Source organism: Pleurodeles waltl, chromosome 7 (genome assembly GCF_031143425.1).
Source record: "Pleurodeles waltl isolate 20211129_DDA chromosome 7, aPleWal1.hap1.20221129, whole genome shotgun sequence".
NCBI lineage: Eukaryota > Metazoa > Chordata > Amphibia > Caudata > Salamandridae > Pleurodeles > Pleurodeles waltl.
In genome coordinates, this window is record NC_090446.1 from 426,837,571 (window position 1) to 426,865,008 (window position 27,438).

The 27,438-nt window shown below is 44.1% G+C and overlaps 1 protein-coding gene across 5 annotated transcripts in view; it reads right to left on the bottom strand.

The window, feature by feature from the left end:
- The window catches only part of LAT (linker for activation of T cells), a 697,198-nt gene that overhangs the window by 96,765 nt on the left and 572,995 nt on the right, over window positions 1-27,438 (bottom strand). For all 5 annotated transcript variants that reach the window (XM_069243937.1, XM_069243940.1, XM_069243936.1 and 2 more), the window contains one exon: window positions 13,252-13,315. In XM_069243937.1, coding sequence (XP_069100038.1) covers window positions 13,252-13,315 — 64 coding nt within the window. The remainder of the gene's footprint in view (window positions 1-13,251; window positions 13,316-27,438) is intronic.

A 27,438-nucleotide genomic window follows, 5' to 3' on the forward strand; every position in this document is an offset into this window, starting at 1 on the left:
GAAAACCCAGTAAAAAACTAAAAGAAGAAAAAAAAGAAAAAGAAAATCAATAAAAATATTAGAGAGACCGAACAAGGCCCCCCCGAATCATCCATTTATCGCAAGCAGCCCCTCTGTTCTGATCTGTCTGGGCCCGCTGGTGACCTCACACAACCCGGTCCCGCCCCGCTGCGCGTGAGGCGCCATGGTTAAACCGAAACACCCCAAATTGGGGATCCCTACGGACGGGGATCCCCCCCTCCTGCAGGTCACTCTAACACGCAATCTGCAACACTGCTCCAACTGAGCGAAACACTACGTATACACTCTCTACAGTTCGACAAAATCATGCAAGCAATAATGGAGACCAAAACCTCGCTGGAGAGGAAAATTAATTCTGCAGCATTGGAAGTCTCACTGCTTCGCACTGACCACCGCAAACTAACAGATAGTGTGCACAACACAGAATTGGCGTTGAAAACTGTTCAACCAGAGGTGGCAGACATGAAAATCAAAATCCAACAAATGGAAACGGAACTGGAGCAGCTGCAACGTAGGGCCGAAGATGCGGAAGGCCACTCAAGACGCAACAACATCAGATTCATCGGCATCCCGGAACACTCGGAGCTACCTAAAGCTGAGGATTTCATAGAGAACTGGCTGAAAGAGATAATGAAAATACAAGACGCCACCAAAGCTCCAGTGATAGAGAGAGCCCATAGAATCCCGGGCAGACCCCCGCGGCCCGGAGCACCACCTCGTCCTCTGATAGCCCGGTTCCTAAACCATAGAGAAAGAGATTCAGTCCTCCAACACTTCAGAACCTCTAACCCAATCAACTTGGAAAATAGCAATGTATCTGCTTACCCGGATTACACGATGGAAGTGCAACGTAAAAGAGCATCATACGTCAAGATCAAACAACTTCTGTGGGAACATAGTATCACCTACTCACTTATGTTCCCAGCCCGCCTGCGTATAATCACCAATGAGAAAACACTCATGTTTCCAACACCAGAGGACGCATGGACATGGATCCAGGCTAAGGGTCTGGTCAGCTCGCCCAAGGAAAAGGCAGCAACCGAAGAATGGATCACCCCCAGCGCCAGAAGGAAAAATAAAGCCAAGGCAACATTGCGTCCAACAAAATCACAAATGGAAGCGGATCAAGCGCAAATTCTAAGGGAAACCAGCACATTCACCCGATCACAAACCGACACCAGGAGTGAAGCAGACATCACCGACAGCGGCTCTCCTGGAGGGGAATCCAGTCCATCCCTCTCCCCCCTTCTGGTCGGCCCCAGCCTCACTCCGCGCTCGGCGGACAAACTTTAGGGTCCCGGAGCGTGTGCTCGTCGCACCCTCTGCGGGTGCTGTGTGTATGGGTGCAGGGCCCCTCTCTCCCCGTAGCCGCACATGGAGGCTCGGGACTGTCCCGGGACGAGGCCCGGCTGACTGCTGTCCCATTGGAACCTCCTCGGGCCACTACTGGAAGACGCGGCCACAACTAGGAGCACACAGGGAAAGTACTATCCTGAAGGTGGGCCACCTGATGCCCAGCCTCAACCAATCCACGTTCCTCACCACCCTAACTATACCCGTATGGAACTTAACCACCCAGACTGCAGTTTAGGCACCGGTTGTGCCACTTTGTTTAAATCCGGGCTTTACCCGAAATATCATTTTTTTCGTTATCTTTTCTCTTTTCTCTCCTCCCATCCCATCTTTGCATTACCCTCCTCCTTCGGGCCGGGGTAGCTGGCGGGCGGGTGCGGGGCGCACGGGGGGTGCGGAAGGGGGGCATGCGTAACAGGCTGACGGCGATTAGCAGACGAAACTGGGCCTGGGATCCTGGGATCACAGCACATGGCGCTTCATAACTCAATACAACACAATGAATAAGGAACCAATATACAATATAATAACCTGGAACTTTAAGGGAATGGCGGGAATAAAAAAGCGCAATAGAATACACGCACATCTAATACGACACCATATTCACGTAGCCATTCTCCAAGAAACACATATCACCCCTGAAGATATCCCACTGCTAGAAAGGAAATGGGCGGGACAAGTCTATGGCTCTGGAAATTCATCTTTCGCCAGAGGGGTCTTGATCTGGATAGCTCCAGGGGTCCCCTATGTGGTACTATGCAGCGTAACCGATAGAGATGGCAGGTATGTACAATTAGTGGGCCACTTGGATGGGGAGATGTTAGTGATTAACGGGCTATATGTCCCGAATGTCAGACAGGGCGAATTTCTACAAAGAACGATCTCTCATTTATCAAACAACTTACCCTCATCCTGCATCTCGGGCGGGGACATGAACTGTGTTCCACAAACAGACATGGACAGATCACATCTCCCCATAGCGGCCGCCCCAATAACTAAAAACTACAATGCTACAATTATGGATGACAGACCGCCGCCTGACAGACTCATGGAGACACCTACACCCTCAGGACAGGGAAAACTCCTATTACTCCCCGGTACATCTCCTTCACACCCGCATAGATCTTATTCTCACCTCACAGGACCTAACACATAGAATAACAGGTGCGGAATATACTGCCAGGGTAATCTCGGATCACTGTCCACTTATTGTCCACATCAGATGGGGTAGACCACGCGCTTGTATCCCAACTTGGCGCCTTCAAATCCAGCTACTACAGGACCCTTCATTTAAATAAGAGATAGCCACACACATTTCTTCTTACTTCACCCAAAATGATGGGACAACAAGCTCCAGAGCAAACGAGTGGGACGCACACAAGGCAGTCATAAGAGGAGCATGCATCTCAACGACAGTAGGAGTACGTCAAACACTAGTACGCAAGCTACGCAAACTAGAAAGTGAAGTTCACTCCTCCGAGTGCAACTTCGCAAGGGGCACAATCACACAGGCAGAGCTTACTAGAACGCCTTCGCAATGGAACGAAGTAGATAATAGGCTCGGGCTCTTTGATTATCATCACTACATGGCCCGTGCACATGCAGAAGGGGATAGATCAGGCAAACTACTGGCATGGCTCACTCGCAACGAATGCCGGAATTCCCCCATAGGAGCCATCTGCCTCGACACAGGATTAATAGTAAATACCCAAGCAGATATCAACAGAGCCTTTAGGGAGTATTACAGCACACTCTACAAAGCTCCCCCGCCCACCCTCTGCAGCACTATTAAGCGAGTTTTTCAACGGTATTAGCCTAAACTGCCTAACTGCCACGCAGGTAGCGGACCTAGATAGGCCGATAGATATCACAGAAATACAATGGGCTCTACAACAACTATCACAAGGCAAGGCACCCGGTAGCGATGGCCTACCTATTGAATATTACAGCACATTCCGGCTCAAATATTAACCCCATATCTTGCAATGCTATCTGAGGCCTTAAAACGTGGCCAGCTGCCTGACACATGCCGGGAGGCGCTGATAGCGGTACTGCCTAAAACTGTTCGTGACCCACTGGATGTAGGCTCATACAGGCCGCTATCGTTATTGAATACAGACTGCAAACTACTTGGTAAAATCTTAGCCAATCGCTTACTCCCATGTATATGAGAACTGGTCCACCAAGATCAGTCCGGCTTTATACCTGGCCGTAATACTTTCAGCAACATTCGGAATCTATTGCGCCTAATGGCAAACTCTCCAGAGGGCGACTATCACCAAGTAGCAGTGTCACTAGACATAGAAAAAGCGTTTGACACGCTAGGGTGGCCTTTTCTGATGGAAACACTCCGTCGCATGGGCTTCGGACGGACATACATTGACTGGGTAAAGGTGCTTTACACTAGCCCATCAGCGAGGGTCAAAACAGGTGACACGATCTCTCAATCGTTCAATATAGAAAGAGGAACCAGACAGGGATACCCATTATCCCCACTCTTATTTGCTCTTGCCTTCGAACCACTGGCTGCTCGTCTGCGGGTGGTGGCCCCGTCGTGGGGCGTCCGCGATGATCATGCATACCGTATAGTGTCCCTATACGCAGACAATGCACTAATTTTTCTCCGAGATCACACTGAATCCTCGTCCGACTTGCTGAAACTACTGCGTAAATTTGGCTCGCTGGCCGGGCTGAAGGTGGACTGGTCAAAATCGTGTATATTTCCCATGCGCCCAGTTCCTGAAGCACACAGGTTGCCCTCTAACCCGGGCCACCTGAAGTGGTGCTACACCACTTTTAAATACCTGGGAATAAACATATACCACGACGCACGGGATCTTAGGGACGGCAACCTCGGGCAAGCGATCAGATCCATTAGGGTCTCCCTGCCCTTCTGGTGCTCACTTCCACTCTCGCCTATGGGCAGAGTTGCCATAGCAAAGATGATAATACTACCCCGCCTGTTGTAATTTTTTATGGCCCTCCCACTGGCTTTACCCGCCTCCTTCTTCAAACCTCTAAATAGCTTATTAACAAGTCTAATATGGGGCAATGGCTGGCGGCGCGTGGCATTATCTAAAATATACCAGCCACTAATAATGGGCAGATTAGAGGCACCCAGATTCGAATTATATTACGCAGCCGCTCACTTGCAATGGATATCTACCTGGCTCGGATGTCCCGATAGTGCAGAATCACAGTCGATCCTCTTGACTTTGGGAAACACAGGAGTATTGCATTACCTCATGAATCGCGAGTGCCCCAAACACCCGCGAAATATCTTATTGAAAACCGCGCACTGGATATGGGGCCGACACGCTCTAACTGGCGATTCCACTACTGGCCATCCCGAAACTCGCCAATATAGCTACCAAGGTGGGCCTGGTAGGGTGGTACGACAAGGGCATAAGCACAGTCGGCGACATATACAATGAAGGACGCCTCCTAACTTTCAAGGCTTTATCTGACAAATACAACCTGGGTCAAGGTAGTTTTATAGCATTTGGAGCAGTGCGACAGGTACTATGGTATATGGAAATGCGGAAACTCCGAACCAAATGTCTCCCCCACACTGCATGACTTGCTAGGAAGCATAGTCGCCCCAATAAATGTATCAAGAACATACACAATCCTAACCACCCACCTTGAACATAGACAAGAACAAGCAAAAAATAGATGGGACCGCGTGCTGTCAGAACACCTATCACAGCCCGCATGGAATCAGGCTATGAAAATGATAAAAGAGGTATCACACAACCTGCGTTTCCGTTACACCCAGTTCAATTATCTGCACCAAACATACCTATCCCCCCACCGCATAACGCGCATGTTCCCTTAATCGACGCAGACGTTCCCCAGATGCGCAACCACCGAGGCCACCTTCTTCCATATGACTTGGGACTGCCCCCCAATCCGAAATGTATGGAACGACATTATAACATTGATGGCCGAATGGACAGCCGTTACACTGTCCCCCACACCCGAATTATGCTTATTGGGAATAGGCCCATGTCCCAAAAAACGGAAACAAACACTCAGATGCATAGCTCTAGCGCTGGTGATGTACAGACGCCTCATAGCTATGCACTGGAAAGCTCCGGTCTCTCCTTCGTGATAGCTATAGAAAGCAAAGACGACGAGTGACCTCCCTGAATATTTTCTAATCGGCAACGCCCGGGTGAAAGATACAACCAACACATTAAAAATTACCAGACTTCACTACAAAGTCGTATTCCAACATACACAATTCGACACTGTCACATGTGGCTGCCCAGTCACACTACCAGCAAATGAACATACAATAAAAAAAAAATTTAAAAAAGGGGGGCACACAGTGATAGCACCAGGGCTGAACTAACTACGTGGGGGCGCACACAATAGTATTACCTGCCCTGTAGAGACCTGTGGCCTCTGCCATTCTTGCCTGCCAGAGGATTCCCGCCCCCAACCGCCCGTGGACTTGGTCCCCTTGGGGGCCTCTGCCTGCCCCCGGGCAGCGTGCTTGACGGCACAACTAACGCTCAGGGATGGGATCGCTGGAACATGAATGTGGGTCTGTGGCCTCTCGCTCCTATATCTCCACCCTATCCTCTCCCCTCCCCATGTGCACTCGTTATGCCCCCGACCTTCTCTCTGTACTCTTCTTTTGCACCCCGTTGTTTTGTAGATTATTATTTCACAAGGTAGATTAGAATAACGCTTTGCTCGGGCCCTGCCCCTGCCCCTTCGGCCTGGCGCCCACCTATGCGGGGGCTCCCGCTCTTGTGTGGGCGGTCGGGGGAGGGGCACCAGCCCGGGAATGGTGAATGTGGCCGCCAAGGGTAGAGTGGTGTGTATCACCCCTTGTACCGCATTATAATTACCTGTATTTTTCTTTTGTGTTATCTGTTGAGTGAAATAACAATAAAAATATATTTAAAAAAAAAAAAGAGTTTGCAGTTGAGGAAGATCCAAAACTCCTTGGCTTGGTTCAGTGGTTCCCAAACTTTTTTGACCCCAGACTTCCTTGACCTATTGGATGTTGGCTGCGGGTCCCCATTATGCTACATTTTATTTGGTGGGTGGTGCGATGCAAGCCAGGCCTCGGGAGTACTTCCGTTTTTCTCCCTGAAAGTATTTGGGAAGAAGCCAATGAAACTATCATTATCAAATATGTAACAAAATTAAAATCTAAAAGTTGTTTAATAAAACTCTTTATTTGATTAAGTCAGAAACAATATTCTCTGGGGTCGGCAGATGGAATTTTTTTTAACTATTTTTTGTTTTAAAAAATCATCTCTAGCTAATACAACCTTCTTCTAAATTAGCATGAAAAAAATAAAAATGTTGCCCTAAATTTTCGCTTTCTACTGCTCACGTTTTCTTTCTTGAGAAGTACACCAGAAAAAAAAGAAAAGTGAATTTCCATTTTCCTTGCTTAAGCTGGCGTTATTATGCACTGTGACCTGCCTTTCATCTTGGCAGCACGCATTGTGATTTAAATAAATCAACTGTAAAAATACTTTAATGTTGAGCAGTTAACAGGGTACCAGAGAGATAAAGATTTATTGTGATAAGTTTGAATAAAGAGCTGACTGCATCTATTCATTAATTTAAAAACATACTGAAATTGTAGAGGTGGGCGAAATTGTTCATAAAAATAGATATTTTCATTTTTTGGAAGGCCTGAGCCACTGTAACCAAGTAGCCCACTAGATTTGCTTTCTAAGTTGTGACAGAGAACATATGGTTAATTTACTGCAGTACACCCATAGTTGAACAAAATGTCTCTTTTTTTACCAGGCTGGCCTATTACAAGACACCGGTTTATTCCAGGACATTGAGAACAGATGCAATGTGGAAAAGGCTCAGTTCAGAGCTGGCTCCTGCTGGTATGCTAAGGTCAGCAGCCGGGTAACACAGCCCCAGGGGAACCCCATGCTTCAAGGGGGCCCATACTGTGTGCTTGTTGCTTTGTGCTGTTCGTGGCGCCCCTGGCTAGTTTTCATGGCGCACTGGGGTGGCGCGGCGCACAGATTGGGATCTCCTGGCTTGGGTTATTTAGTTCTGAGGTAGGTGTAGATAATTTGCATTAATGCCACCATGTGTATATCATCCCACATTGCATAACCCGTGGTAGCTCTTTATTGAACTAAATTATGATCAGCTCTATTGCGAGTTGACGGTTAGACAAAGAGTATCACGAAGGCCACTGATTTTATGCAGTAGGGGAGGACCAAATTATGTGACATCGTTGACTAAATTATGCATCAAGAAAAGGCAAATTATGTGGAGTAGAACAGCAACATTATGTGATAGTATTCATTATTTTGTCATTTTTTTTATACACTTGCTAACACTGTCTAAGCCTAGATGCACCTCATTTGTACATGTTTAAAATGCATGTATAGCAATAAGCAACTGAAAGGTGAATAGTCAATTTGGAAAGGGTCTTCCACATTCATTGCAGCATTTGTAGCATTTTTTGATCTGTTCAAGATAGTATTTTGTTTTAAAAATCAGCAGACTGTGCAGCAGATGATATATTATGTGGCAAATGCGGCAAATCCATGATTTTGAGGAAATCACAACAGCCATAAAACTGCATAATTCTAGTGGCACTGACTATAACCTGGGAATGTGCAATGTGCTGTAACAAGATATCCGAAGATGAAATGCTCACATTTATAACTTCCATACTGGTGACAGCAAATTCAGCCCAATACAATATCTCTCGACAAAACACAGTTATCACCTCAGCATCTGGCACAAAACCGACAGAACATTTAGAGCTTGATCACAGAGGTAAACTTGCACTTTAGTGTAAGTTTACTAGTTTTTTTGGTATTCATAAACTACAAGTTTAACTTTACGAATAGAGGTTATGCAACTGTGGAAGGCCCGCCCTTGTGGCAGAGATTCAGCACATAAGAAGTTTTAGTGCCTAAAAGAAATGAATGTGACCTTCTGTAATGTAACTGGTGTTCATGTAAAGGGCTTCAATACCTCCAGGTCGAGTTCGAACAATATGAAAAATGTTTTAAAAAACTGCACGAAGAGGTAAAACAAGGCATTAACATAAGAAGGAGAGACAAATAAATAGCTATTTAGTGACTAATTTGTACAAAGTGAAAACATAAAACCTGGATAAACTGCAGCTTCCACACTTAAGTTGTGTGATCCTGAGCAAATATTTTTTTTCACCAAAACTCGTTTTTCTTCATATTTGTGCATGAACGCATGTTCAGATACATTAATTAGCAAATCAACTATACAAAAGCATATTGTGTCTGATTTAATTGACTAATGTTGCTCTATGATAATCTGGGTCACATACAGGGTCCACGTGACAACTGCCTTGGCTGTTGATTAAGTTATGGCACTGTCACCAGTGTGAGGACGGGGGCAGAAATGACTCTAAACTCATGTTTAAAAACTATCACTTTTACTAAGTACTTCTCAGTGCAGCGCTATATTGTGACATTAATGTCAAAGCTACTATGTGTTAATGAGATACACTTTTTTGAAGTGTGAAGAGACAATCATATTTTACGTGATGATTGTTGTATGTTTTACATAACAAATACTTTGAGGCCTTGGCATGTGCATGGGCTCTAACAGCCAAGGTAGACCCATAGCTCGGCTCGGCTCTCCCTGTTAACTTACTCTACCCCTAAATGAGACACTCCAATTGCAGTTTTAAAGATAGCGAAAACAATTACAGCATTCTGGTGTTGAAATAGAGGAAACCTTAAACAGGTGCCTTCTCCATGGCCTCTTCTGCCATGACTGGGTGGGGCAAAGGTCATGCTTGGGTGGGACTGGCCCACCCGGCTCTTCTGCTAGAACTAGTCCTGCTGGGAGGTGTAAGGTATGTGATGTCACATCTGTGCTTTCATGAAATCTAAAATGGCTGCTAGCATGGAAGTTTTTAGACCTGGCATCCTTGGCATAGTCTCCCCTGTCTTTTTTGCCTCTGCTTCCTATGTTGTGACTGTGTGCTGGACTTTGTTTTTGCTGGTTTTGGTACTCTGGACACTTTACCACTGCTGACCAGTGCTAAAGTGCAAGTGCTTCCTGTGTAAATTGTATGTGTAATTGGCTTTTCCATGGTTGGCATATTTGATTTACTAGTAAGTCCCTATTAAAGTGCACTAGATGTGCCAAGGGTCTGTAAATCAAATGCTACTAGTGGGCCTGCAGCACTGGTTGTGCCACCCGCATGAGTAGCCCTATAAACATGGCTCAGACCTGCCACCGCAGTGTCTGTCTGTGCAGTTTTAAACTGCCAATTCAACCTGAAAATTGTACCCACTTGTCAGGCCAAAACCTTCCCTTTTTATACATGTAAGGCACCAGTAAGGTAGGCCCTAGGTAGTCCCATCGGCAGGTTGCAATGTATGTTAAAGGTGGAACATGTACTGATGTGTTTTACATGTCCTAACAGTGAAATACTGCCAAATGTGGTTTTCACTGTTGCAAGGCCTATATCTCTCTTAGGTTAACATAGGGGCTGCTTTTAGACATATTTAAGTGCAGTTTCCCTTTGGGAGCAGATAGAGGTTTGGAGTTTAGGGTCCCTAAACTCATGATTTAAAAATACATCTTGGTTTTCAGATTTTCAGTTTGAAAATGCCACTTTTAGAAAGTAGGCATTTTCTTGCTTAAACCATTCTGTGACACTGCCTGCTTGTATATTCCCTGTCTGGGTCAGACTGACAGTTGGGCTGTTTTTGAATCTCCACTAGACAGTGACACAAAGGGAGCTGGGGTATAGCATGCATATCCTGATGGGTTATCTGGGCTGGAGTGGAGGGAGAAGGTGACACATACACCTGAAAGGGCTATGTCTTCCCTCACACAATGCAGTCTCCAACCCCCTGTGTGTGTCTGCAGCCAGGCCTGGGCAAGGCAGGATCTTGTGAACAACAAAGACTTTCCTTTGAAGTTTGCCTACCTCAAAGGCAGTAAGGGGTATAAGTAGTGGACCCAAAACCCAGATTAGAAGAACACTTCTGGATCAAGAGGAACCTCTGCCAATCAGAACAGCTGAAGAGCTGAAGGAGGAGTACTGCCCCTTTGCTTTGTGTGCTTTGCTGGGTTGGCCTGCAATTGCTGCTTCTGCCTTAGAGAAGACAAAGACTGGACTTTGTGGTATATTCCTGCTTGTGAAGTGTCTCCAAGGGCTTGAACTGAGCTTGCCTCCTGTTATGAAGTCTCAGGGTCATCAAAGACTTCCCCTGCCAGCATCTGGACTCTCTGCTGAGACTCCTGCCCTGCCAAGTGGTGCCCTATCTAGTCCCTATGCCTTTGAAAGGTGAAGCTGTTAGAACAAGGACTGAAATCCACGCACAGGAAGCCGTGTGGGTGAACATTTCCACACACCACCTGCAACGCAGCTGTAAAAATGATGCACCACCAGCCTTGCGACTGATTTTGACGCACCACCTGCATCGCAGCAGGGAAATCGATGCATCACCTGCATCGTGGCTGGAGAAACGAGCCAACACTAGCTTGCGGTTGCTAAAATTCTCTCTTGCGGGAGAAAAAAGTGACGCATCACCTACCCGGCTGGAGAAGAAATGGCAGATTGCCTCACTTGTGAGTTAGGAATTGACGCATCGTCTGTGCTGCTTTATTTTTTATGCAAACCATGTACTTAGTGTAACAACGATGTTTCCATTTCTATATTATATTAAAAATTCTTAACTTTACTTGTGTTTGTTCGATTTTTGTTGTTTTGGTCTTGTTTGATTTAGATAAATATTGGTTAGCTTTCTAAACTGTTGCGGTGTCCATTCTGTAGTGTCTTTAATGTGTTACTGTGTGTTTTGGTACAAACAAATACTTTACACATTGCCTTTGAGAGAAGCCTGACAGCTTGTGCCAAGCTACCAAGGGGGGGAGCAGGGGTTATCTTAAGTGGGTATCTTCCTTGCCCTGACTAGAATGAGGGTCCCGGCTTGGACAGAGAGAAAACTGACTGCCAACCAGAAACGCCATTTCTAACAGAAGTCTTTTGAAGCTTTCAGCCATTGGCCAAAGAATGTATGCCCAGTTAATGGACTGCAAAAGTAAAAAATCTGAATATAAAAGTGTCTACGATTTCTCACCTTGACAAGGGAAAAGACTGAAAGAATATAAATCTAAGCAGAACAACTGGTGGAGAAGCATAGTTACAGAGTACTTATTAAGTATTTTCAGCCACATTTGCTTGCAATGAAAGCTGTTAATTGCTGACCCAAACAACAAACATGGATCTCAACAGTAGACTTTGACTCATACGGCCCAGTTCAAAAAGGTAAAATTAGACCAAAAGTCTAACTTTACTACTTTTCTGTATTCACAAAGTTAACATTAGGCCAAAAGTCTTTTCTATTAGTAAAGTTAGACTTTTGGTCTAACTTTACCTCGGTGAATACCGAAAAGTAGTAAAGTTAGACTTTTGGTCTAAGTTAGACTTTTGGTCTAACTTTACCTTTGGTAATACCGAAAACTAGTAAAGTTAGACTTTTGGTCTAAGTAAGACTTTTGGTCTAACTTTACCTTTGTAAATCAGGCCGAAAATAAGGAAGTGACATTTTAAATGTTTTAAAACCTTAAACCGGTACATGACTATGTTGTAAAGGTATTCCTACCCAGACACTTAGGCCCATAATTATACCTTTTAGCGCCTCACTTGTGTAATTTTTTAATGCAAAAGCAGCGCAAACTTACGAAATACAATTATATTTTGTAAGTTTGCGCCACTTTCCGTCAAAAAATGACGCAAATGCGGAGCTAAAAAATTCTAAATATGGGCCTTAGAGCTGCACATTTGAACACTGAAATAAAAGCACCACTACACAAATGACCCTATTCACACAGGTAATTCAGTCCTACACATGTTTACGACTGATATTACATTGTTATACCTTCATGAAATCGACAAAGGGATTCCTGTCTGGCATATTTGTAATTTACTGTTGCAGATTTCCCTGCTATGAGTGCAGAGAAATATGCAGTAGTAAATCTCAATAGTGGGATGAGACATGAGTGTTCTAATACATGACTTGTCTTGAATGTTTGTGACCTATCACAAACATGTTATTTTGTGAGCTGAAGAAACTCCCTTTTTAGGATTGGAGGGGGAACGACCCCCTCCCCCCCCCCCGCCCCCTATATGATGGAGGTGTAGGGAAAGGGCTTTATCAACGGGGAGAAATGTTTTTCAGCAAAGCAAAAAACGTTAACTTGTACAGGAGGCAGACTTCGCTGGGATGGAGAAGTCTGCATTGGGGAATAGAGGCCCTAGTAAAAAGTCATGAGACAGTTCCACTAGTGATTCTAGCAACCCGCGCCTCGCTCAGTTTTCAAGGTGTAGGGCCGAAATTGTTTGTAAATAAAAACAAAACATAAAAGTACACTCAGGTAGAGGTGTACATCTCTACCTGTAAATTTGTTGTTTGATAATTCATCATTATACACTTGTCAGTAACCTATACCTGTCATGACTTTCACTTAGAACCTTTTCGGCACTTTAGCAGAGTATTACCCCTGTTTCCAGGTGCCCTTTGGACTGCCCCTGTTGCAATAATCACTACAAGTGCCAAATGGCACACAAAAATAAAGTACCTAGGCTGCGTCCAACACACACAAACACATGCCCGTGCATGCACGCAGGCACACACTTCTCCTCTCACTTGAGATAATTCTGCAAACCACTGACCCATCCTGAATGTCAAACTATCTTACATTTTGGCTGATCAGTCAGTTACGGGAAATCTGCATTCTCTAAGAAGCCACAAGCAAACAAGGCAATCTGCTTCCCTATTTCAGTCGCATCCTAAGCACACATAATGGAACTACTGTATGAGTGAACGGGGCAATCAGCTCTTTCACTGTAAGGCATATACTCACGTGATGGACAGAAAGTGGTCCATGTGGTCTGTCGAGGGATCGGGGGGCCCTCTTTGCTGCGCATCTGTGGTAGGAGAGATTGATATTTAAATCAGTGGAGAAGGAATAAAGTATAATGTCTTCCCCCTTTATGTGGTTCCCTCACCCGAAGCTACAGAACTGGTGGATTTAAAGGCAGAAAACAAGCTTTCCTTCCAGCGTACAGAGAATAGATACCGCCGGGGCATCAATGAGTCTTCCTGACACACAAAGACAATGTACAGCATGGGCAAGCTTCCACTGCCTACAGAATAAGAGCACGCGAGGGAACAGCTCTTCGAACTTTCACCATGTCCAGACTACGTGCAGGAGAGGGAGACGCATTGCAAGCTTCCACCACACACAGAACACGTGGAGGAGAGGCAGCAGTGATACAAGCTTTACAGGAGAGGTAGCAGCAGTCCACCATGTGCAGAATAAACACAGGAGGGATTGCAGCAGTGCAAGCTTCCACCATGTACAGAAATTAAAACAGGAGAGGCAGTAGCAGTGCAAGCTTCCCCCATGTGGAGGAAAATAGCAGGGGAGGCTGCAGCACTGCAAGTTTCCTCCACATACAGGACAGTAGCAGGAGAGGCAGCAGCAGTGTAAACTTCCACAACGTACGGGATGAAGCAGGAGAGGCACTAGCGGTTAATATTCTACAAGAGAGGACTCAGAAGTGCAAGCTTAAACCACATACGGAATACATGCAGGAGAGGCAGCAGCAATGCAAGCATCTACAGGAGAGGTAACAACATTGCAAGTTTCCACCATGTACAGAAAATGTGCAGGAGAGGTAGCCACATTACAAGCTTCCACCACATACAGAATACGCACAGGAGAGGCAGCAAAGTGCACACGTCCACCACATACAGCATAAGGGCAGGAGAGGTAGCAGCAGTGCAAGTTTTCACCATGTACAGAATAAGTGCTGGAGAGGCCACAGTAATGCAAGCTTCTACAAGACAGGCTTTGGCAGTGCGGGGTTCCATCATTTACGAAATACCTGTCTGCAGGATGGGCATCTGAAGTGCAAGCTTCTACCACATACATATTAAGTGGAAGTGAGGCAGCTGCAGTACGTGAAAGGCATAGCTGGTTTCATGAAACTTGTGGGCGCAGGTGATGCTCTAAAATCCTGCCCACTACCAGACAGTAGCATGCACTATGCAAGGAGGGTTTTCTCATGAATCCAAAAACTGAAACAATCACAAAGCCCGCTCACTCGCTGGATCCACTCTGGCGCAAGCTTTCACTGTTATTGAGGCAGTCACACTCAGTTAGGAATTGATTTAGTGTGCAATTAAAAAAAATATCATAGAGAAGACGATAGAATGCTCTGAAATACTGACTGTCACTCAGAGGCATTTTATTGAGCCTATAGTGTGGTTGTAGAACCTCCATCGGGTATCCACTGCCATAAAAAGGAGACTAAAATCAAGCAATCAGAGTGGAAGCCACACTACAGTCCAAGATGGTTTCCAGCCTTCTTCTGATGCAACTGCAAATGGGCCAACTTGGAATCACAGAGAGTCCTGAGACCAGGCCACCAATCCTCCTGGCTTATTAAGGTAGGTGGCTCGTGATGCATGTCGTCTTGGCAGTTCTTCTTGTATGGATCACGTACTCGAGTGCAGGGAATAACTCAAATGACAATATTACGTTTATGATAATATTTCTCTCTTTTATATTTTTCTATATACCAAGGGATGCAGGGTGGAAGAATTCATTTTTTTGAACAAATATACAGTGAGTTTGTTCTGCATATTATTCCTTGATGTGTTTTCCTTATGTATCTTTGGGGGAATGCATTCCTTATCTGCAGTTTTATATTCAAAATAGTGCGGGCCGTAAACTCTTAAAGGTAACTGTGCCGAGACTCTAACGACCTGCTACTAGTTTCCAATGTCTTCAAGAGTTTTAATCAGAATACTGTTAAATGCACACAACTTTATTTACAAACATGCTCTAATCTTTTAAGTAAAGACATTCCAGTATTTGTGTGGTTGTTAAATAGCCTCTTTTGACCATTTCATCTTAAAGTTCCTAGTAACAGAACACAGTAAAGAAAAAAGTGGCAGTGCCTTTTCGGTTCAAGGTCCAGCAACCTCGAATAACCTCCCAGTTCTGAACTGCACCACACTGCAAAGCATCTGAAATTTTGAAAACTCCTCAAATTGATTTTTCAATGGAACCCAAAATCAATATCTTTAGAAGGCCTAAGTAGTATAGCTATTTCGATTGTTCCACAAAAAGCAAAGCTCCCAATAAAAGACTATGACAAACATCATGAGTGCCTGGTAAATGAGCCGATATTTAACAAACTCAACACAATCTGAATACGCTGGGCAGGAAGTTATTGGACACTATCATTATTGTGAATTTTTCTCACCAGATAAATTTCAGCAAGTTCGAGCTGCCAAACTTTTTTGTCTGGGACTGCCTGAGTGTGGTGTAAACTGACTACCTCCTAATTGTGAAATATTGTTAGCAAGAGTTGCGAACATATCTCAATTAACCAGGTTACTAGTAGTGACACAAAATAGCATTATATAAACTAACGTAACCTAATTTCGACGTAAATATTGCAGCCTGTAATCTTGGGCAACATGGCAGTGAGTGGTGCTCCAGAAATATTTGGCATTTTACAATTTAAATGTGCCTAATCTTAAGAGATCTTGTTTGGAGTGAACTATGATGGAGTTAGAATTATATTGCAAAACATTCTGGCTGTTGCTAAACAATGACCTAAAGGGAGCGCAGTGTGTTCTGAATTGGCAACAGTAGGACCGTGGATTTGCCTCTGTGCTAAGAATACAACATATATATTTCAAGCGGTAAATGTTTAAAGAACGTAAACCAGAGGGAAGACTCACCTACTGTCAATCTTCACCTTCGGAGATATTCAGAGATCTGATTTGGCACTATGTCCGTGAATGAATCACATTTTGTAAATGTTATAATAATACACAAGCCCATTCACAAAGGCAGTTAGCTGTGAGACCCCTTCTTTAATAAGCTCTGCCCCCCCCCCAAACGCTAGTTCAGATCCTGGAGTTCTGAAATAAGTTGGTAAATGAGGGATCGGGGTAAGGTTTGGTACTTTCAGTAGATTATTCACGTTCACGAGACCCAGATGACGAAACCCTCTGCATCCAAAGTTCACCCAAGCTCCTTCAACTTTATAAAACACTTGGGGCCAGATGTAAAGCTGTCAAGTGGTGAGACTGCCGAGCTGGTGGAGGAAATACCCTTGCAAAACCAAGGGCAGGCCACTCTCTGAATTTTAGCTTTGCCATCACATTGCCTGCCGACTGCTAGTGAAAAAAACCATTATGGCAATTCCCCCATTTCCCAGGTGACAAAGTTGGGGTAGATTTCCATTACCCACAGTGCAAAGGTTCCTGATGTGCTGGAGGTGTCCTTTCAGCAGCTCAACAATAGCTAAGGGTCATTCTGTAAATTCATCATGGTGCACAAGATGGTCTTGTCCAAAGGTGACACCCCGAAAATGGTTGTGGGCCAGCAAGCCAAATAAGGCTTTACGTCTGATGAAATTTGCAGCAGTATCACTGCTGCCTAAAGCAGCATAGGGTGGTCTACAGGACACTGAAAACAAAGAGGAGGGACCTGGGAGGTTAATGGTCCAGTGTACAGTCTCCCGTATACAGTAATAAGAAAAAAGGGTACACTGTTCCAAACGCTAAATCACTGGGATTAGTTTCTACAGGAGCGAGAACCCTCAAGCATCACATTGGATGTCTGATTTCATCATTGGGAAAGCTCCTCGTTAGGCCAGTGCTGCAATGCCTAACGGGCTCCACTGAGGGGGCTCTTAACCGAATTTGCTCTACTGATAGTTAGAGATAAATAATCAATCTGATGGGGTATCTGGTTACAAGATGTCCGAGCAATATAGGAGAGAAAACATAGCAAAAATAAAATTGGTTATCCATCAACAATCAATAATCATGATTTTAATCAGTAATAATGTGATGGAGACCAAAGTTAAAAGCAAAATGGGAGTAAAAATTGAGTGATAATGCTCGTCTACTCGCACAAACAATATGTATAAGAGGGTAAACCCAAAAAGTGGCTCCTCTAGAAAAGGGGTCTACATGTTTCGCGTCTAATGGTCCATCCGGATCCATCGACGCTTCATCAGGACCAAAGTGAAAAATCTTCTCCAAAAATTCAAAAAAATCCCAATAGGAGTGAAAATAAAGGAAACACAGTAACTTACTGTGAAGTTGTTCTATATGTCAATCAAGGTCGCCCATCCCACGGTCCGTAGGGCATTGCACCTACACTTCCGACAGCGGGGACGCTGTCGGGAGTGTAGGTGCAATGCCCTACGGACCGTCGATACTAATTGTAAGTTCCGGTTCCTGACATTTGATTCCCAGGGGCTCTATCCACAGACCGGGGATGGGCGACCTTGATTGACATATAGAACAACTTCACAGTAAGTTACTGTGTTTCCTTTATTTTCACTCCTATTGGGATTTTTTTGAATTTTTGGAGAAGATTTTTCACTTTGGTCCTGATAAAGCGTCGAGGGATCCGGATGGACCATTAGACGCGAAACATGTAGACCCCTATTCTAGAGGAGCCACTTTTTGGGTTTACCTTCTTATACATATTGTTTGTGCGAGTAGACAAGCATTATCACTCAATTTTTACTCCCCTTTTGCTTTTAACTTTGGTCTCCATCACATTATTACTGATTAAAATCATGATTATTGATTGTTGATGGATAACCAATTTTATTTTTGCTATGTTTTCTCTCCTATATTGCTCGGGCATCTTGTAACCAGATACCCCATTAGATTGATTATTTATCTCTAACTATCAGTAGAGCAAATATGGTTAAGAGCCCCCTCAGTCGAGCCCGTTAGGCATTGCAGCACCGGCCTAACGAGGAGCTTTCCCAATGATGAAATCAGACATCCAATGTGATGCTTGAGGGTTCTCGGTCCTGTAGAAACTAATCCCAGTGATTTAGCGTTTGGAACAGTGTACCCTTTTTTCTTATTGGTGTACAGGACAACCAGCATTTTTGGGGGGAGAAGGTAACGGATTTACCATTACTGCCCTCATCTAAATCAGGTACTTGAGATCTTATTTACCTGAGTTACAAAAATGCTAACCAGTTAGTAAAGTATCATAATTTTCTGTCTAGTGAGACTGGGGGACACTTACTATGGTGTAATACTTGTCAAAAATAAGCATACTTGGGTGAACCCCACAGAAGCTGCTTCAACCTTGCTCCATCTGACAAGCATTAGGAAGAAGACCTTTCGTCCAATGGCTTAGGAAAGCACTTGCATAGTCTTCTCATTCTAAAGGCCTGATTTAGGTCTCAGAGGAGGGGTCATTCCATCACAACCGTGACAGATATCCCATCCACTGAAATCTAAATTCCAGCTCTAAATCAGGCCCTAAGTCTTTCATGGAGTCTGAAACATGGCTGGGGTGTCTTGCATATATCAAATACGCTCACTCAACTTCCACTTAAGGTCAGACTCTACTGTAAGATTAAAGAAGGAATACACATATCGGGTTGGGTAAATGAAGAAGACCCCTGACTGTTTTAACACACGTGCCAGCAAAAGCACTTTTTATAGTTTCAGAGAAGTGTTAAAGACTATGGCCCTCATTATGGGTCTGCCGGTTTTGAGATCTCCAGACTCCCGGTGGCGGTTGGACTGCTGCGGTTGTGGTGGTCCGACTGCCACATTACGACCATGGCAGAGCCACCATGGTCGGAATCCCAACACCGCCAGATTGCCGGCAGCCCAGCGGTCCGAGCAGTTGTAATCCACCAGGGCAGCGCTGCCCTACGGATTACAACTCCCCATACCCCCAGCCTTTTAATGGCAGTACCACCGCCATGGAAAGGATGGCGAAATGGATGCATCGGGGGCCCCCTGGGGACCTCTGCACTGTCCATGCACATGGCATGAACAGTGCAGGGCCCCCCATGCACAGCTCCATCACGCATTCCACTGCCCAAATCACTGAAGGGTCAGCGGGTGGAAACTCTGTTTCCACCTGCCAGCCCTGCGGTGAACTTCAAATAGGGCCGGTGGTGTTTGGACCTCACAGACGATCTCTCGGCAGTGTGAGTTTGGCGGGCAGACTCCTAATGAGGGCCATAATGTGAAATGGTATTAGAGGGCTGAAATAATAAAGTTACATGACATGAACCAATGAAATTTAAAAACAGGCTTCTCTGGGCAAAACTCAAATATTAAATATTATTTATACCCTTTACCCTAAAGCAGGACAAAATTACATTGCTTTGCCAAACAATAAACCATTTAAATGGATAAACAAACAGTTATGGAAGCAAGCAGCAACAGTCTTGATTATTTGCAACGTTATGAGCACATTTCCGGCATGACTTCCTTCGAAGCACAAGTTAGATACAGTATGAGAAACTGCACCACAAAACAAGCCCTATTTCGATTATTTTCCTGTTAATAGAAAATAAGGCCAGCAGGCTTTTTAAACATAACACAGCTTGTCAGCACAGGCAGTCTGATGTCTAGTTATGCCAATGGGAATCTTGCCTATGTAAACTAAAACACATACAAATAAACATTGATTTAAAACAAATCAATAAATATACTCTAACAATCCCCCTTCTGATGATTTTTGAAATCATCACAAACCATATTACCCCACTCTACAATAAATTATCCATCACTTTTAGTTATTTCATCTAAAACTTTCAGCTCCTCATACACTCTAGGTTTGATGTTATTAAGGACTACTCCTTCGCTTCTACTTTTTCTGGTCGCTGTCTTCTTTTCACAATAACATTTCAAACCTATACCTTTCACAAATTTTAGAAGAAGAAATAGACCAAAGAGACTAAGCACAATTATAACTGTAGGAACTAGCATGCTTTTAGATAACCCACCCCCACATCACCAACCCATTCAGCGATCTTTGCATGTCCTTTTCCAATCATACTAAACTGTGAACCAATATTTTCCCAAGCACCAGTCTCTTCCAAAGTTTTACTATTATGTGAAACATAAGTTAGGTTATTAATGTATTCAGGAATTAGCAGGCTATGATCAGATATAATTGTATAGCATTGTTATACCTTTATTACAAGACACATGCCACCTACTTGTGCAAGCAAAATATCCAAATTATACGATTTTGGATAACCACTGCACCAATGGCCATCATCTCTTAGATAATGCACCTGCAGTATTAGTAACCAGTAGACAACTTTCTAATCATCACATCATCCAAGGCCACACCAACAGGAGCAATGAGCACACCAAATATATCCAAAAGCAGTTGTCCAAATCCACGGGTCAGGCTGTTAAGACTCATTTCACTCATCCCATTCATTTTACCTGCATACACTCTTTCAAAGACTGACACCAAAAAGCAGGAACCTACACAGTTACTTGAAATGTTTAAATACGGTGATTTACCACGAACAAGGTAAAATCCTTTATATAGAGAGTTATTACCCAAAATAAAATCTCTATCAACTAGAGACCTGATATGTAAAGGTAAGCTTATAATTTTGTGTAAATTTAGACTTGGTTTCGTATTCACAAATTACGAATTAATAGAAAGTTTATGACTGTTGAAAACTCCATAGCGAGGGAGGAAACTCTGCACATAAAAAGATAGGCCTGTCGAAGTTTATCTTTGTGAGTCAGGCCCCTGTAAAATTATATTTGCAACTCACTTGTTTCATTCATCTCTTTCCATTCATCACTGTTCACATACTTCATACTCTGCTTTCATCTCGTTTATAATTCTAACTTTAGGATACATCTTTTTTTCCGAACAAAGTTTGTTGCATTTTAGTAACATAATATACGCCATAATTCATAGTAAAATAATGTCCTTGGTCCATTTTATCACAATGTACAGTTGCCAGCACAGATGATAACAGCAAAGACATACATGTAATGTATAATGCACTACATACTCAACAAATTCCAATAGTCCCCCCCCCCACCTTCCCAACATTTTAAACACAAATTTGAGTCACCTCCGGAAGGAGTTTCAACTGGGGCTAGGTCCATGACCCCGTCTCGAAATGTACACAGGCAAGAAGATAATGGTTCCAGGCAACACCATTTATGCATGGTTACATGATAGGGTGTGGAGGCGGTGGGGGTATAGGCACGCCCCTGTTTTAGCAATGCGCTGACATGCACTGCATTTCATCTGACGAGTCAAAGTGGGAATGAGGGTGCCATAACGGTGTAATAGCCTTGACTGTGATGTATATCTAGTTGAGTGCATCACCATTGTCACCCATTTGTCCCATAAATCTCTCAAATAGCATATCCCGTTCCAACGAGATGTGTGTGGTGCGCAGTCCTCTGTATTCTTCCCTCTGCAAAGCATACTTTCAGCCAACCCCACTCAGCCACCTCCCCGTCAGTGCATTACTTGTGGAGGTGACAGGGACTTCCAACGTCTTGTCATTGAGCGTTTGGCCCACAGCAAGGCCAGGTCCGTATAGCGTGTGGACACTTTGGCTTTCTGGGGCTGGAGATAAAGGGGCAGAATGCAGGAGTCCGGTGTCTGCCAACAAGAGAGTCCAGTCAGAACGGTAAGAGATCATGCAATTTCTGTCCAATAGAAAGGCAATGCCAGACAGTGCCATAACATATGCATTAAATCGGCATCTGCTCGGCAAAAGTAGGGGCACCCTGTCACAGCATTCAGGAACATTTTGTTTAGTCTGTGCGGGGTGAGATATGCTCTGTGAAATATGGAGAACTGAATGAACTTGAATCTAGAGTTCGAGACACCATTTTTGGGATGCTAGAAGAAAGCTCCATTATTTATCAGTAAACTCACAGGACAAATCCGTCTCCCACTTAGTGTGTAGCGTCACCAGGAGAGGCCCCAAACGTGCTCAAACACCACGGTACAGCCAACGAACCAAATGACTGCTGTGGCTCATTGTGTGCAGCCCCTGGAGGAATTCATGGATATCTGGTTTTGTCTCGTCAGGAGCCCAGTATTGCCGAACACAGTGTAGGATACAAGCGTGTATTAAAAATAAGTTATTCGACAACCCATGTGTATGTATGAAATCGGTGTGTGTCATAAATGTCCTGTCTGTGAACAGTGCCAAAACTGTCAGGGGCATATTTATACTCCGTTTGCGCCGAATTTGCGTCGTTTTTTTCGACGCAAATTCGGCGCAAAACTAACGCCATATTTATACTTTGGCGTTAGACGTGTCTAGCGCCAAAGTAGGAGTAAAGAGCGTCATTTTTTTGCGTGAACGCCTTCCTTGCGTTAATGAGATGCAAGGTAGGCGTTCCCGTCCCAAAAAATGTCTGCGACGCAAATGCATCGTATTTATACTCCTGGGCAAAAATCACGCCCGGGAGTGGTCGGGTCAAAAAACCCCGCATTTGCGCCTCTTTTTAACGCCTGGGTCAGGGCAGGCGTTAAGGGACCTGTGGGCTCAAAATGAGCCCACAGCTGCCCTCCCATGCCCCCAGGGACCCCCCCTGCCACCCTTGCCCACCCCAGGAGGACACCCAAGGATGGAGGGACCCACCCCAGGGACATTCAGGTAAGTTCAGGTAAGTATAAATTTGTTTTTTTTAATATTTTTTTTTTGGCATAGGGGGGCCTGATTTGTGCCCCCCTACATGCCACAATGCCCAATGACCATGCCCAGGGGACATAAGTCCCCTGGGCATGGCCATTGGGCAAGGGGGCATGACTCCTGTCTTTACTAAGACAGGAGTCATGTAAATGGCGTCTGGGCGTCGTTAAAAATGGCGCAAATCGGGTGGAGGCGATTTTTTGCGTCAACCTGACTTGCACCATTTTTAAGACGCCCTAGCGCCATTTTTCCCAACGCCGGCGCTGCCTGGTGTACGTGGTTTTTTTCCACGCACACCAGGCAGCGTCGGTCTGCTTGCGCCGGCTAACGCCATTCAATAAATACGGCGCCCACATGGCGCTTCAGAATGACGTTAGCCGGCGCAAAAATTTTTGACGCTAAACTGCGTTAGCGCAGTTTAGCGTCAAAAAGTATAAATACGGGCCTCAGTGTCTCAGATTGTTCCCACGTTTCTAATCACTTCGCCGACAAGGTGCCTAGGGTGAATGGGAGGCCCTGCAACAATATATTTATAGCATATGGGGTGGGACTGTGTGTATCATAAGGCCATATTCCAATATGATAGCCTCACCTGTAACAGTAAAGGGGCGGCACGAGGGGCTGATGTTCCAGGACATAGCAGTCTGTGTAATTGTCCATTTTGAACCTGGACAAAGGTAAAACTTTGTGCAGATTATGGCCGGCGAGCCAATAGGCCATCCATTGCAGTTGGCCTGCAATACACTAATTTAATACCTGGGGCACCTATGCCAGCCCTTAGCACCGGCAACTGCAGTTTTGTCAGGCTCACCGTGCGGCGTCCACCCCCTCCATCAACTGAATCAACAATGTGTTCAACACACAAAACACCTAAGCTGTAACCCCAACAGGTAAATTAACAAAATGGTATAGTAATCTTGGGAAAAGGACCATCTTCGCCAGTGCTAATTTGCCGGTTGCCCAGACAGGTAGTGTGGTCCAAAAACTAATTTGGGGTTTGAGAGAATTAATGAGGTTCCCATCTACAATATCTTGTGGCTCTTGATATATGTGCATCCCCAAGTAACAAAGAGTGTGTGGTGCTATTTGGATCGATGTTGCCCCGAATTCTAATGCTGCTCACCTTGGACCACATGTGAAAAAAAAGCATATGATTTATCAGCATATATCTGGAGGCCGGATAGTTGTCCGAATTCAGACAGTGTTACAGCCTATATTCAACAACTCCATGCGTAAATACTTTATGTACAGGATCATGTCGTCGGCACAAGAAGAAATAGCCTGCGGCATGCCATTTAGCAGAACACCCAAGTCCACTGCCCCCTGACACAGTAGCTGTGCTGTTGGTTCAATCACTAACACAAACAGTAGTGGCAATAGTGGGCAGCCCTGGCGTGTTCCCTGGGAAATTGTATAGGGATCTGAAATGCAGGTTCCCGTTTTTGTTCTCGCTGTTGGTTCTGAGTAGAGGAATCAAACCCATTTGATAAAGGACACTGGTATATTGTATCGGGTCAGCACTTCATGCATAAAGTCCCAACTTAGGGTGTCAGAAGCATGACGAATATTTAATGACAGGCAGCTGGCATGGGGACAATGATGCAGAGGGGCATCCATTATGTGAAAATTTACAAGATTTCACTGCGTCATTTTTTCCGGCATTTTTAACACGTGCTCAAAGCAGGCATTAATATGACACATCCATAGTAACCTATGAGCCACCCTGTGATTTGCTGCATTAGCGGCAACATTTTTTACGCTAGTGCAACAAAGTGCCACAATTATGTCAAAAAGTTTGAGGACAATGTGCTAACGACTGCCATGGTGCACCATGTTATAAATATTGTGCAACCATGGTGTCGTTAGGTGGTGACAGGGGGATGCAAGGAAAGTGGCGCATCGGGACCGATACACCACTTTCTTGTAAATCTGCCCCTCTGTATATAGGTTTTCTAGTTGTGGAGCCAGTTTATCCACATATGTAGAGTAAAACTCAATACAAAGACCATCCGAAAGGGGAGTGTTGTTGCAGGCCATCTCTCTAATTGTCCCCCTGATCTTGCCTGTTGTTATTGTGGCTCCTAAGAATCCACTGCTGATGCCCTAGGCAACTGTATTCTGCTCAGATGGAAGGCACTAGGGGCAGATTTATGGAAAGTGCACCTTCCCTGCGCCCCTTAGCACCCCCCCTACCGCCACCATGTGTGCGCGGTATTTAAAATACGGTGCACCATGGCGCAGGATAGGGGGCAATAGCGCCATTTTTAAAATATTGGGATTAGATTATGTGAGTATTTTTAGTTCTCAAAGCAGATTGACATAAGCAGATATTGGGTTATTATTCAGGAGTTCAGTTGATAAAGTTCAATGCAGACACAAAACTAGCTTGAACAGGATATCTAAGGTATGAAATCAATGAAATTTAAAATGAGCATGAAGTATTCAATGCGTGCATAAGGAAAAAGTACATATCAGTTTCTAATCTTTCAGAGTTATGAAGAAACATCCTGAAAAATCTAAAAGGCAAAGGTCTTCTTCTCAGAGATTCAAAGATTCACTTTCACCACTCCATCAGGAAATAATTCAAGGTAGCACGAACATTCTCAATCCATTACAACTTATGGAGGTTCTTCCAACAGAAATCAACATTCTCTCATTCTTTCAGATCAATGTCTCTTTCTTTATATTAAATTGTTAAGAATGCCCACTCAGGTGTTGTGTACTTCTTGTTTGGCATTCTTACTCCTTTTGACCTTCTCATCTTAGGTTTTTAAGAATCTTCATCATTCAATTCTATTACTGTTTGCAATGCTTTGTTCACATCTCTCTCACATCAGTTCAACCAGCTCATATCAGGCTTTCATTTTCAGTCAGATTTGTTCTACTTGTCTCATTTTTATCTTCATTTGTTTCATGATTTGCACAACTTACAATTGGAACACCTTGAGTTGCTGCTGAGATTTTCTGAGAATTGGAGATTTCACAGCTTTGATTTTCCTGGTTCTCTTTCTGTAGTTGTTTTTGTTCTCTTTATTCTTTTTGTTTTCTTTGTGCTCTCTGTCCTCTCTGTCCTCTCTGTTGTCGCCCCCCTGGATCCATATAGCAAACTCATGTTTGACTCTGTGAATTATTGGTTTTGTGTTACCACATCTTCAACTGCAATCTTCACTTTGTGTGAGAAGTGTGAATTCAGTGTGGTGAACCTCCACTTCATCACCAAGAGCACTTGATAGAAGCCTTTCCAAGATGGTTCTAAGAAATGTTCCCTCACATGTTTCTTCACCACTACCCAATCACCAGACCCCAGGGCATGGCAGGTTTCTTCACTTGTTGAAGATGTGACCAGATTTACCTGGTGAGATATAGATCTTACCAGATCATCTACATTCTTGCAATAATCTGAACCAGATCATCAGTAATATTAACAGGTTTAGCAGAAGGAATGCCAGGAATCCTCATAGCTCGGCCAATCAAGATTTCATTAGGAGACACGCCTGTAGTGTTGTTGGGCATACTCCTCTTAGTTAACAACACTAAGGGAAGGGCATCTGGTCATTCTAATGTTGGTGATGTGCACACCTTTGCTAGCTTGCTTTGATGGTACCATTAACCCTCTCTAAGATTCCTGATGCTTCAGGGTAATATCCACAATGGAAGTTCTGCTCTGCCTTCAGTGCCATGCAAAGATCTCTCAGGATATCATTCTTAAAACAAGCTCTTCTATCTGATTCCAAATAACTTGGCAAACTGAATCTAGGGATCAATTCCCTCAGTAAAACCTTGGCTACAGTTAGAGCATCATATGCCTTTGTTGTGTAGAATAAACTAATCTTTTTTAAATATTTACAACATACCATTATTTCCCACATGAGTACGCCCATGAAGATATCTTGCAATCTGTAGCAACACTGAATCTGGTAAAACCACTCCACCAACTCTTGATAACTAAATCTCATGATTGTCTCTTGAACATCCTGCTTTTTCCTATCCTTTCATTTCCTTGTCTGCCACCTCTTTTTGCAAATCACTCAGCTCCTCGAGTGATGAAGCTGATGTAAAAAAGAAAGTGTTGACATTTGCCATTTCACATTCTGATTTTTTATTTGCCCCTAATGTCCTAATGTACCAGACGTAAGAGCACAATATTTTGAAAGTTCGTCTGGTACAAATGTATTGCCTATTTAAAGCATATTGCTTCCGCTTTTGTTTGCAGCATGATTCACAATAGACATTTTCTTTGGGAACAGCAGAACTTCTAAAACATTCAGAATACACTGCACATTTTTAGGAGGGTGCCAGAAGATGTTAAAAAACCCTTTTGTGACCATAATTGTCCAAACTTTTGGGCTACTTCAAAACCGTACTGGCTATCCATTTGGATTGTAACACTCAATCCATTGACTACATAGCTTGCCTTTGTATTTGCAATCAATTCTGCCACTTGTGCTGAAGTTACATTAGACAAGTATGATGCTTCCACAATGGATGTTCTTGTGCAAATTTTATACGCTGTTATAAGAGTTTCATAATGGTGTCTCAGACATTAG